General features: G+C 51.0%; 1 protein-coding gene across 3 annotated transcripts; it reads right to left on the reverse strand.

Annotated features, from left to right (window-relative positions):
* Positions 1-3,176: 3,176 nt before the first annotated feature.
* Positions 3,177-11,294, reverse strand: MAPK13 (mitogen-activated protein kinase 13). Of its 3 annotated transcripts, XM_072945129.1 has the most exons (13): positions 11,074-11,211; positions 10,469-10,581; positions 10,124-10,253; positions 8,796-8,915; positions 6,107-6,215; positions 5,896-5,925; positions 5,461-5,508; positions 5,222-5,336; positions 4,994-5,065; positions 4,341-4,420; positions 4,014-4,092; positions 3,757-3,933; positions 3,177-3,491 (listed from the first exon to the last, which is right to left on the reverse strand). In XM_072945129.1, the coding sequence occupies exons 3-13, from the start codon at positions 10,129-10,131 to the stop codon at positions 3,409-3,411; spliced, it is 921 nt and encodes a 306-aa protein (XP_072801230.1). In that variant the 5' UTR covers positions 10,132-10,253; positions 10,469-10,581; positions 11,074-11,211; the 3' UTR covers positions 3,177-3,408. The 3 variants fall into 3 exon arrangements, with proteins under 3 accessions (XP_072801230.1, XP_072801229.1, XP_072801231.1); XM_072945128.1 differs by lacking the exon at positions 10,469-10,581 and having other exon boundaries at positions 8,857-8,915; positions 11,074-11,293; XM_072945130.1 differs by lacking the exons at positions 8,796-8,915; positions 10,124-10,253; positions 10,469-10,581 and having other exon boundaries at positions 11,074-11,294.
* Positions 11,295-12,744: the final 1,450 nt, after the last annotated feature.

Here is a 12,744-nt window from a genome sequence, read left to right on the forward strand (position 1 = left end):
TTCAACATAACTAGCTTCCTTTGTGATCCTGTGTTGGTTTTTTGTTTTTGTTTTTAATGCATAAGAAAATATTTTAAGAGATCCATGGCACCAAAAATTTCAGGAGCCCATAGCCCAGGGGGGCCTTGTTGACACTCTGGCCCAGTGTGAGGGCAGCTGCCCAGCTGAGCACAGGGCCCCACAGGAGGAACCAGGTGAGAATCCTACCAGGCACCACTCTTACCTTAAATCACAGGGTGGTTTAGGGATAATGAGGACAGAAGACTGAGCTCACTGTAGAATAAAGGGAGGGGAGCACCCAGCATTGTTTCTTAGAGAATTGTTTCAGCTGAATTTAAGGACAGAAAAGCCAAGTGTGGGGAGAAGAGTCACAGAGGGATTCCTCCCTCCCCAGCTCTGTCTGTAGCACGGCTCAGGGACACCCACACTGTCCTGGAGAGCAAAAGCTATTTCAATGCTCCAGGTGAAAGTTGAGCCAAGCCCTCTTTTAACGGAGCCTCTAGCCTCTCAGGCTCTGATAGCCATGCCTCTCTTTTGTGGGCATTTCCTCCATTTCTACCCTCCTGTGTGCTGCTCCTCACTGGGAGCAGCGCTGCCCCCATTTCATACCAGTCTAGCCCTGCCCCAGGTGAGCTCAGAGAGACCAGCTAGAAGTGTGGGAAGGCAATCCTTGAATCCAAGTTTGGGTTGAGAGCCTTCAGCACAGAGGCTGCTCTGGTTCCAATCCTGACTTCACCACTTTGTAACTGTTGGTGTCTGCCATGTCTCTGTGGGGCCTCAAGCTTTTTCTTTTTCTTCTTTTTTTAAATAGGCATTATTTTTTAGAGCAGGTGTATAGAAAAGTTGTGCCAAAAGTACAGAAGTTTCCATATACTCTCTCCCTCCCTACCTCCACCTCATGGTTCCCCTAATATTAAATATTAACACCTTGCATTAATATGGCACATTTGTTAAAATCGATGAACCAATATTGGCACATTATTATTAAAGAAAGTCCATGGTTTACTTGAGGGTTCACTCTTTGTGTTGTAAGTTCCACTAGTTTTGACAAATGCATAATGTCATGTATCCACCACTACATCATTCAGAATAGTTTCACTGGCCTAAAAATGCTCTGACAGCCTCAGTTTTAACGTCTCTAAAATGACAGTGTGAAGCTCACCTGAAGCCCCTCAGTCTCCCATTGTAGGTTTCTAATTTAGGCCTCTTGACAAATTAAGTGGTACTCAAGTCCACTAAATGTTTTTCTAAATGTGGTCTGATATTAGAGTCACTGGGCTTGTGTTGAGGTGAGGAGGGAGGTCCTCATTCAAACATTCTAGGGTCTCAACCCCAGACCTGCTAAATCAGAATCTCAGGGGTGGGGCCAGGAATCTGCATTTTAACCAGAGCCTGGTGCACAGGGAAGATTGAGACCCACCATGTGCTCAGGGCAGGGACAACCAGGCCAGGCTCCTGACTGCTTGTGCACAAGAATTTGTTCTACCAAAGTTTTCAAACCTAAACCAAAGGATCCAATCCATTGTCAGGTTAAACCTCAGGAGAGATGTACAATTCCCAAAAGGAGAAGGAGAAGAACCGTCTTCCTGGAAAAAGCCTATTTCTGCCTTCTGCAGCTCCCAGTTAACAAGCCTGCTGTTGTTTCATATCTTGATTGCTGATCACTCACCCAAAATAACCTGCATGCAGCGTCTCACCAGCTGCAGCTCTCTCTGCAACTCCCTTAATTTAGCAGTCAAACCCATTTGGCTCCACAACAAAGAGGCCCTGGGAAAAGGCCCCTCCCTCATGGCCATCTGTAGTGGGTTGAATAGTGTGCCCTTAACATATACGTCCACCCAGAACCCCAGAATGTGACTTTACCTGAAAATAAGGTACTTGCAGATGTAATTAGTAAGAACTGAGATTATACTGGATTAGGGTGGACCTAAATTCAGTGACTAATGTTCTTATAAGACAGAGATACACACAGAAAAGGCTGGCCATGTGAAGACAGAGACAAAGGTTGGGGTGAAGGAACCATAAACCAAAAAACACCAAAGATTGCAGGAGCCACCAGAAGCTAAAAAGAGGTCAGGTGGCAGAAGACCTAAACAGACATTTCGCCAGTGAAGACATACAGATGGCCAATAGGCACATGAAAAGATGCTCAATATCATTAATTATCAGAGAAATGCAAATCAAAAATACAATGAGGTATCACCTCAAACCGGTCAGAATGGCCATCATTTAAAAATCCACAAATGATAAATACAGGAGAGGGTGTGAAGAAAAGGGAACCATCCTACACTGTTGGTGGGAATGAAATTTGGTACAGCCACTATGGAAAACAGTATGAAGATTCCTTTAAAAACTAAAAATAGACTTTCCATATGGTCCAGCAATTCCACTCCTGGGTATGTATCTGGAGGAAACTCTTAATTTGAAAAGATACACGCACCCCAGTGTTCATAGCAGCACTATGTACAATAGCTAAGACATGGAAGCAACTTAAATGTCCATCTACAGATGGCTGGATAAAGAAGTTGTGGTATATTTATACAATGGAATACTACTCAGCCATAAAAAGAATGAAATAATGCCATTTGCAGGAACATGGATGAACCTAGAGATTATTATACGAAGTGAAGTCAGACAGAGAAAGACAAATACCATATATCACTTATATGTGGAATCTAAAAACATGACACAAATGAACTCATTTAGAAAATAGAATAGGGTAGGGGAGAGATAAATTAGGAGTTTGGGATTAGCACAAACTACTATAGACAAAACAGATGAACAACTAGGTCCTACCGTATAGCACAGTGAACTATATTCAATAGCTTATAATAACCTGTAGTAGAAACCTATAAAGCTGAATCACTGTGCTGTACACCAGAAACTAGCACTACATTGTAAATCAACTATACTTCAATTAAAAAAAGAGAGACCAGGAGGGATTCTTCCCTAGAATCTTAAGAGGGAACATGGCCCTGCCAACACCTTTATTTCAGACTTCCAGCATCCAGAACGGTAGGAATAAATTTCTGTTATTTTAAGCCACCCAGTTTGTGGTGATTTGTTACAGCAGCCCTAGCAAACGAATACACCATCATTGCCAGAGATCCCTGTCCCGGTTCCGCCCACTCCTCAGCCCCACTACCGCCATGAAGGAAAGGACCCCACACACGTGCTTTTCTCCAGATGGGTGCTTTAATGTGGCCGGTTATGATTAGAGCTATTTTCTTCCAATCAACAACTCTGAATTCTGCCTGTTTCCTGCACAAGGACAAGGGCCTTCTGTCCTCTGCTTGGAAGGCTATAATCCAAAACGGGTTGAAACTTTAGTAGCAACAAATAAATACTGGTCCCAGAGGCAGTGCCTGGCAGGTAGTGCCATGTGGTCATTCCTGGGCTCAGCGAGGGTCACTGTAGCTTCATGCCACTCCGGCGCCGAGAGTCCTTCCGGGCGATGGGGCTGAAGTTCACAACCTCCTTGTAGATGTGCTCTAAGAAAGGCAGGGTGGCTCAAGGTGGGTAGGGACTGGTGAGGGCAAGACAGAGACCTCCCACCTCAAACATAGTGTGGAACAGGAAGTCAGCTCAGCTCAGGAAGAAAAAAGTACACACAAGAGACAGTATCGGCTCAGAGAAGGAGGCTATAGTTTCCAGGAGAGCAGTAGGGCCGGCTGAGGCCAGGCAGGAAAACGAAGGAGGCAGAGGAGAGGGAGGCTGCAGGCAGAGAGGAAGGAGCCTGAGACCCCCAGCTCTTACGCTTCCATTCATCAACTGTGAGTTTCTCATGTTCTAAGGAATCATCAAGTGGCTGCTGAGCTTCTGTCTCCTCCTCAGGGTCCCGGAAGGGTTCAAAGAAGGGGTGGGTGAGGGCCTGCGAGGCCGTCAGGCGCTTGTCCACATCCAGCTCCAGCATCTTCTCCAGCAGATCTACAGCTGCAGTAACAGCGTGTAAGCCTCACATTGGAAATGGGAGAGCCTACCTGCTGAGACAGACTGCAGGCCCCAAGACTCACCCTGGGGACTGGCACGTGGGAAGAGCTGAGAGAAATCCTTCTTGGGGCTCTGTGGCAGGGACTGGATATAGGATTTGGCCTGGAACACGGAAAAGCATTGAATAATCCCCAGTTGTCAGCCCCTCAGGCCATGGGGTATAAAGCAGTGATTCCCCCAGAGTGGGGCAGAAGGCTCAGGTCAGAATCCAAAGTAAGATGAAGGCAAGAGCCCTTGCCAGGGCAGAGGGGAGGTGCAGGTGGACCCACCGCCCCAAAGGTCTACAGCCCACCTGACCCTGATCAGCCAGGTGCACAGCCCCCGCCAGCCTGGGCCCAACTGCCACTCACTGCTTTGTCATTCAGCTTCTGCACAAACTCAGCACCCGGCACCCCAGTCACTTTTAGGATCTGGGTCAGCTGGTCCAGGTCTTGGCATCAGGTTAAGGCTCAGCCTTACTCCTTGGGGGCAGGTCTGAAGGTGCCCTTCCTGCTGCCCCTCAATCAGGCCCACCCAGCACCATGGACCATCCAGGCTGCAGACACTCACCTCCCCCTTCTTTCAGGAGGGAGGTTCATCCTTCAGGACTCAGATCTCTGGAAGGCTTCCCACCTGCCAAGCTGGGTTAAGGGTCCCTCCCCACAAATGCTCCTGGACGTGCTGCCTTCCCAGCCTCATCTCACTCAGTCACCTCCATCCATTTCTTCGCATCTTGCCCCTCACACTCTGAGTTTGGCAGGGCAGACCCCACATCTTCTCAATCCCTGTGCAGCACACACAGGTGCTCAATTCCTATATGTGGTGCTAAAACTTCAAGTATTTTCTACATGATGGTGGAATGACAGGTGACTAGTTTTCATGATTTTGCTTCTCTGCATTTTAAAATTGTTCCACAGAGAGCAAGTATCACTTTCACATTAAGGGAAAAAGAGATTTAAATAATAAAGTGTCTGTTGAAGGAATGAATCCCTGGATGGAGTATGGCTTTTGTAGCAAAGGATACAATCTTTCCCCTTGAACAGAGTTTTCCCTGTCAGCATCTCTGCCATGATACAGCCCACAGACCAGATGTCCACTGCAGAGGGAGGGGGAGGAAGTGTCATCTGGACCAGCTGACCAGGACCCAGCAGTCAGTCAACCCAGAATCACCAACACGGCCTTGTGGAAGCTGTCAAAGAAGACCCCCCTCCCCCCAGCCTCGTGCCCCTCCCCCGGGCAGCTGACCACTGACCAGTCTGGTTGTAGCGCATCCAGCTGAGGATCACCTCAGGGGCCCGGTACCAGCGGGTCACCACGTAGCCAGTCATCTCCGCATCTGCATGCCGCGCCAGCCCAAAATCCAAGATCTACGACTCGGGGGACATAGGGAGAAGGAGCTTGCAAGGAGAGGAGGCTCCCGGAGAAGCTTCTGGAGCTCCCACAGAGAGGGGCCCACCCCAAGCCCAGGCTAACCTGCCTGGGCCCGCTCACCTTCAGCTCACAGTCCTCATTCACAGCGAGGTTGCCTGGCTTCAGGTCCTAAATGAGAGGAGAGAGTGAGCACTGGGCAGAGGCAGAGATGGGAGCTGTCCCAATCGGCTGCCACCCGGTGTGAGACCTCAGCTGGCCCCTTTCCCTCTTTCTAGGTGTCAGTCTCCTGTGCAGAATGATGGTTGGACTAGGTGTCCTTCAGGGCCCATCCATGTTGCTGACTCTTGGAGCCTGAAATACCCAGCTCAGGGCTTTGTTTGCAACATTTTCCCAGAAAGTTCCCCAGAACACTGCAATTCTTCTGAATAGACCTTCCTAAGCCAAGGTGGAGCCTGGAAAATCCACATTCCCTCCATTTCTCCCTGCCCCTGTGATGTGGAGAACCCTTCTAGGGGTGGGTGGGGCCTCTGAGGATGTAGCAGAGAAAGCACTTACCCTGTGGATGACCCCAGCTGAGTGGATGTACTGTGTTGGGGAGAGAGAGAGAAGGGTGGGTCCAGGTGAGCACCAGGTGTTGCAGGCTGACCCAGAGAGCTGCTCTGCCCTGTCACAGTGTGCTCTCCCAGCCTTCAAGGCCTGGCCTCCCCAGACCCCAGATCTCAACACCAAGCCCCCGTCCTCTGCCATCTTCCAGGGTCCCACCCACCTTAAGACCCTTGAGCATCTGATACACCAGGTACTGAATCTTGTCCTCACTAAACTCCATCCCCATGATCTTCTGCAGGTCCGTCTGCATGAAGGGCATCACCAGGTAGCTGCAAGACACAAGGGCTTCTTGAACAGTCCCAGCCCTACCCAGCCCCAGGTCGGAGCTCAGAGGAGGGGTGAGGGCCTTAGAGATGACCTCTGTATATGAGAAGAACCAGCCCCACCACCAGCAGCCAGACTCCCAAGCAGCGGGCCTCCTGGCTCCTGGCTCTCAGCCTGGCCCCAGCAGCCTCCCAGTTGGCAGAGCTTAGAGTATTTCAGCTGGAGCATGCTCAGAAAGACCAAACGGAGCAGTGTTCATCTCTTCAAAGGTGCCCTCTCCTTGCCCTCCTCCAAGCCCCACGGAAAGCCATGCTGTGAGTTAGAAACATCTGCCAGTATTTCTGCTTCTGTACAAATATTTTCTCTCCCAGAGGGTCATGGCCCACTGAGATGGCTCCTCGACCATCTAAAAATGTCTTCCTCCACCCCCCGACCACCCCGCCAAGAAAAAGGTCTTCCTTCCAAGAAGGAAATAATAAAACAGTTTCCAGGAGGGTGGAAGAAGGAAGGAGATAGCTGAACCACTGCACCCTCTTAATGGGATTGCAAAACAGATCAAGGTCAGCAAAATGTAACTGTTACTCAAGGCAGTAACAGCAAAGTCCAGAACAAAAAAGATAATGATTTTTAAAGGAATTTTTTTAAAAAAAGGATATGGAGACCATCTCTATGAGCCTGTCACTTTTGAAGTCTTCTTCCACCTGACCTCACCCCGTCCCCAACGGACCCTGTTCAGTCCCCTCTCCACCTTTGAGTTTCACCTTTACATGGACCCTGATTCTTTCCTCAGTTGACAAACTTGCTGAAGTCTCATGGCGCTATAACTACCTTCCTTTGACTTTGTTTCTTCAAGTAATCACTCCTTCTCCCTTTCCCTCCCTGATCAAACTCCTAGAAAGAATGCTCCTCACCTGTGACCCCACTGCCTTAACTTCCAGTCCCAGTCCTGGCAACTGGTGTCTGCTCCTGCCCCACCGCCAGTGCTGCTCAACTAAAGTCACACACATGCACACACAGCTCTCTTTCTACTGAACCTTTTGCAAAGTCTGACACTCCCTCAAGATTCTCTGCTCTGCCACTTCTACCACTGATCAGGCTCTCTCACCTCTCCACCTGTTCATCCTCTTGTACTTTCTCTTAAATATTGTTGTCTTACAACAGTATAGCATCATGTTCTATACTAACCTGTTCCTGGGCTTCGGCTATCATCCATGGGTGATTATTCCAGCCCAGACCCACATCCCTAGCCCAGACCTTCCTTAGCGCCAGGTTTATTTGCAATTGCTGATTAAACACTTGAATGTTCATAAGCTCTTCAAAAATGAAGTGTCCAAAACGGAGTTCATTATCTTTCTCTCAGGATCTGTCTGCCCTCCACCTAGTATTCCAAGCAGGAACCTGGCATCCCCTGTTCTACGTCACCCCTCCCAGCCACTGCATCCCAAGGGATACAACATTCTGACAGTCCTGCCTCTCAATGGGCCTCAAGTCTGCTCTTGGTGTCCCATCACCTCTGCTTTATTTAGATCAAGGTCTGGGTCTCAAACACTACTCTCCATGTTCCCCGCCTCCCAGAGTTGCTCCCCACCCCTTTCTCACTGCTGCCAGAGTGCATCCCCAAAATCTAATCTGACTACATTACCTCCCTGCTCAAAACCTCTGTGGACTTAAGGCTGCCTGTGGGACCAAGTCCGGACTCAGCCTGACCAAACCAGCTGCTGGCCTCCACTAGCCACACTGAACTTCTCAGGATTGCCCAAATGGTCCAGTCTCTTTCATGCATCATGGTCTTTGTCCATGCAGTTCCTTCCACAGAATGCTGTTAGCCCCTTCTACCTCAGGCAAATGTCTACTCATCCATCAGGACTGAGTTCTGAGTTGCCTCCTTTCTGAAGCCCACTGAGGCAGCTTGCAATTCACAGCTCTCCACCCAGACCCAAAGCACTGACCACCAGTGCCGTTATTCACCACTGCCAGCCTCTAAAGGGCTGGTCCACTTTAAATTTCCAATGCTAAGCACAGCAGCTAGCATCATAGGAAAAATCTCCATTTAAAATCATTGCATTATACTGTGTGGGTGTTGGGGGGGGTGCATCCTAACAAAGAGACCTGCAGCTGCATTTGAAATAGGATTGGAAAAAAAAAAAAAGCCACCTTCCCAAAGGTTCCTAAATTTTAGACCACGTACTGCACTAGCAAAGCCATGGAACTAAAATTTTCCTTTCTTTGTGTCTCTGTCAAATATCACATCAGCCAGAGGCAGCCAAGGCTTCCTGATCCTCACTTTATGCTAGGGAGAGCCCAAGGTCCAGACCCACACCTGCGCCCCCAGGGAATGGTGTGGTAAGTTGATGCAAACCCTGTGGGGACTGGCAATAATATCTGGGCAATAAAGCTGGGTAAAGCAAAGCAGATGACAGACAGCTCCGTATCAGGCAAGCACCCCACAAGCCCCTCCCACTTCTTCCTCCCTCCATTTCTCTCCACCCTTGGCTTAAAGAATCTCTCCACAGCCCAAAGGCACAGGGACTCCTGGGGCAGGAAGCACCTTTACCCAGAAAAGAGAATCTGGACCCTCTCCTTACTTGCTCCCCAGTGGCAAGTAAGGCCTGCAAATGTCCTGGAACCCACGGCAGCCCGACTCACAAGTCATGGAAGTTGCGCAAGGAGGAGGCTGGGGTAAAGACATCCAGAAGCCCGATGACCTGAGGAGAGGTTGCCAGTGAGGGCTAGGCAGCTGCTGCTGCCCTCTGCTCCCCTCCTCTGGGGCCACAGCCCTGCACCTGTCCTTTCCAAAACACCATCTCCAGCAGGAGGCAGGTTCCCAGCCTCGGAAGCAATAAAAGGGGCAGAGGTGGAAGAGGAATTCCCCATATTGGGAGGGAGTTTGCAGGGCACAGTGATGGAGAGTCAGGCTGGGGAGAGGGGGAGGTGGACATTCCTGTGCTTACTACCCCAAGTCTGGTGGTCAGGACAAGCACACAAACCCACTCTCAACTCAGGCCAAGAACCACAAGTGAAGAAGGGAAACAAGGAGGGGCCTTCCAGTCAGCAGGCTGCCTGCTCTGGACCTTGGGTATCCTACCATATCCAACCATGCCTGACAAAGGGCTGGTTTGGAGCTGGGGGCAAAATTGCCCCTGGCTGGAGGCCACGGAGAGGGGTTTGCTGAAGAGCAATGGGACTTAAAATGTACGCAATATTTTGAAATCATTATTTTGAATGTTTGCCTTCCAATCTAGGTATCCTGGAACAAAGCCTGGGTGCCAGGCCCAGCACTGGGTCACTAGTTTTCCTGGCTGTTTCAATCAGATGGGACAGTCTAGAGGTTAGGCACTGAGGCTTGCAGCCAGCTCTGCCACTGACTAACCATATAACCTGTGAGTCTTTTTGTGCCTCAGTTTCCCCATTGAAGTAATAGTACTTATCTTATGTGATATTGTGAGGATTAAACAAGTTAGTTTATGCAAAGTTCTTAGAATTGTGCCTGGCACAAAGTAAATGCTCAATAAGTATCACTGTATTATTATTGTTGTTAATATTAACAGGGCCACATGTGAAAACAATATTAACTAGGATTCCAGCTCTCAGATCTAGAACAACTACAAAGTTCTTCTGTGTCCATTTCCTCGTAACAGTGAGACGGTAAGTTTGCACCTCACAAAGCTTGTTCTGCTCTCTTGCCAAAAATTCCCTTTGCACCCTTTCAGGTCCTGGCACCTGATTGTAATAATTAGGTAAGGAACAAGGGCCAGAGGAACAGGGAGGAGACTCCCCTTCTGCTGGCCCTGTCAGGAGCTCCCTGTACTCTCTCAGGCCATTTCCCACACATACGGAGGGGCCTGGTCAAGACCCTCTCTGGGGCCACCCTCGGCTCCCTGCCTCCCCAGAGCAGCTCCCAGGCCCAGCCTACATTCTCATGCTGCATGTGTTTCAGCAGCAGCAGCTCTCGATAGGCACGCTTGGCAAAGATCTCAGACTGGAAGGGCCGGCTCAGCTTCTTGATGGCCACCTTCTCCCCTGACCGCTTGTCGATGGCGGAGCTGTAGGGACACAGGCAGGTCAGCAGGCAGCGGCTTCTTCCCTGGCAGCCCAGACTCCAGATCCTGGGTGGTATCTCCCAGGCCATCTGGGGAGTCATGGCCACCCTCACCCCAGTCCCTCTTGGCCAGTCGGCTAGGCTAGGAAGAACTGATGCCCACCACCTGAAAAGTGAGGGAGAAGCTGAAAGCACAGTGGGGGGAGGGGGTGGCAGAACCTGAGAGACGTGCAGTGCACCAGGATCAGACACAGGTTAATGCCAACAGGATCCAGAGTCCAGAGGGAGTCTCACTCTGTGCAACTTGGTGAATCACTTCTCCCTGTTTGGGCCTCAGTGTACCCATTTGTAACAAAAGGGATTCACCCGCATGAACTCTGGGGTCCCCTGTAAGATTCAAGTCCTGGAGAACCAGATCCAGTCCTAATTCAACCCACAGAGACCCTACCAAGCCGGTGAGAAAAGTGAGATCGCGCCTGGAGCGGCCCTGGGCCAGCCTGCACAGTCTGAGGCTTCTCGCTCCTACTCTACCTCGATGCCCAGCTTGCCACCTCCTCCCAGCTCCAGGGCTCATCCCGGAAAAGCCTCGCGAAGTTCTTCCAAGCCCGCAGGGCTCTGAGCCTTAGGATCCTCGATCAAAGTGGGAGGCGCACAGCCCCGAGCGCCCAGTAGGAGAGGGGACACCGGAGGCGGGTCTGGGAAGGGGGCATTAATCGGGCCCCAGATCTCCGGGAGGCTCCACCGGCGTCCCGCCCGCGGTCCGACCCGACGCCCCGGGCGTCCCCCCGCCATCCCCAGCGGGCGCGCAGGCCCGGGGGTCTCACCACACGGCGCCGTAGGCCCCACTGCCTACGTGGGTCAGGGACACGTAGGTCTTGGGCAGCTCCCAGGCGGTCTTGTTGACGTCCTGCTTGTAGAAACCCCTTTTCCGGGTGAGGCTCATCCCGGGCACCCAACCTTGGCGGCCCCAGCACAGTGGCCGCGTTCGAGGCCCGCCGCGCTCCCAGCACCCGACCCCCGCCCGCGGTCCCCGCAGAGCCCGCCCCGCGCCGCGCTCCTCCCCCGCGCGAGGGCGGGGCCCCCGGCCGGCCGCGCGTCCCACCTGCCGGCTCGCCCAGGTGCGCCGCGTGGCCACGCCCAGGCCTGCCCAACGGCCCGCGCTGGGGAGCCCCAGATTTCCGCCAGCCCTGGAGTGTGGGGCCCGGCCACAGACCAGCCAGCAGCGGCAGGTGCGCTGCCCTGCAGGAAGGGGCGCTTCCCGCCCAGTGCTGGAGTGGGGCTGGGGGCCGATAGACCCGAGGGGCTCCCGCTGAAGGCGGAGGACTAGAAGACAGGGCCTCCTAACTCCCTCCTGAGAGGGACTCAGTAGGAAGAGCTCCTGCAGATTTTGAAGACAATTTTGGGAAAACAAAACAAAACCCCACAACCTTTGGATTATAGAAGACTTCAAACATGTACAAAAGGAGACGAAACAGCCCAGCGCTTCTCACATTTGGATGTGCATACGAATCCCATGGGGATTTTATTTTATTAAATGCAGATTCTGATTCAGTAGGTCTGGGGTGGAGCCAAGATTCTGCATTTATAGCCATCTCCCAGGTCCAGAGGATCACACTTTTATAGGGAGGTTCTAATGACCCTGCATGGCTCCAATCCCACAGCTTCAACAACAGTATCAACTCTTGGTCAATTTTGTTTCATCTACATCCTTCTTCTCCTATTATTTTAAAGCAAAGTCAGGTATCAAATAATTTCATCCATAAATATTTTTGTATCTCTAAAAGATAAGCATTATTTTAAAAACATAACCACAATATCATTACACCTAAAATTAACAACAGTAATTGTGTAATAGCAACTATCCAGTCTAGGTTCAGATTTCCAATTTTGAACATAGTGCTTGCTGCTGGCTTCCTAATGCCTCATGAGGACAATGACAAGCCAAAGCCTTCTGCCACCTGTTTCTGGTGACTTGTGCAGCCTGAAGAAGATTCTGTGCTAAAATTGAGTCACAGATTCCCCCCCAGGAACAGGGTTGGGGGCAGAGAAGGGCCGCAGGAGGTCCAGATGCCTGGCCTGATTTTCTGACCCCTAGCTGGCCTGGGAATGGGTTTATGAAAGGAATGGGGACTACTTGCTTCACTTTGTCAGCAGGAGAGGGTGTCTTCAATAAGGAAAGGAACTTGCCTGTGGCCTACAGAAAGCTGGGGGCCCTCACTAGGGAGTGTCTGGAACCCGAATCCTGTGCCACAGCCCCTCCCATGCTGTGCTGCAGCATCAGGCACAGACTAGAAGATCACTGGGGGGTGGGGGTCCAGGGACCCCACAGAAATGCCCAACAGGCATTGTAGGCAGGGAATCTGTCATATTCATATCTGGCAGGCAGTAGGATATCAAAAACTGCATGGAGAATGAATGGAAGAGTCTGCCCATTAGAAGTGAAAAATACTTATTCAGTGAGCGCTTGTGTTTGCCATGTGCCGGTCATTATTCCC

The sequence above is a fragment of the Vicugna pacos genome, chromosome 20, assembly GCF_048564905.1.
Source record: "Vicugna pacos chromosome 20, VicPac4, whole genome shotgun sequence".
Lineage (NCBI taxonomy): Eukaryota > Metazoa > Chordata > Mammalia > Artiodactyla > Camelidae > Vicugna > Vicugna pacos.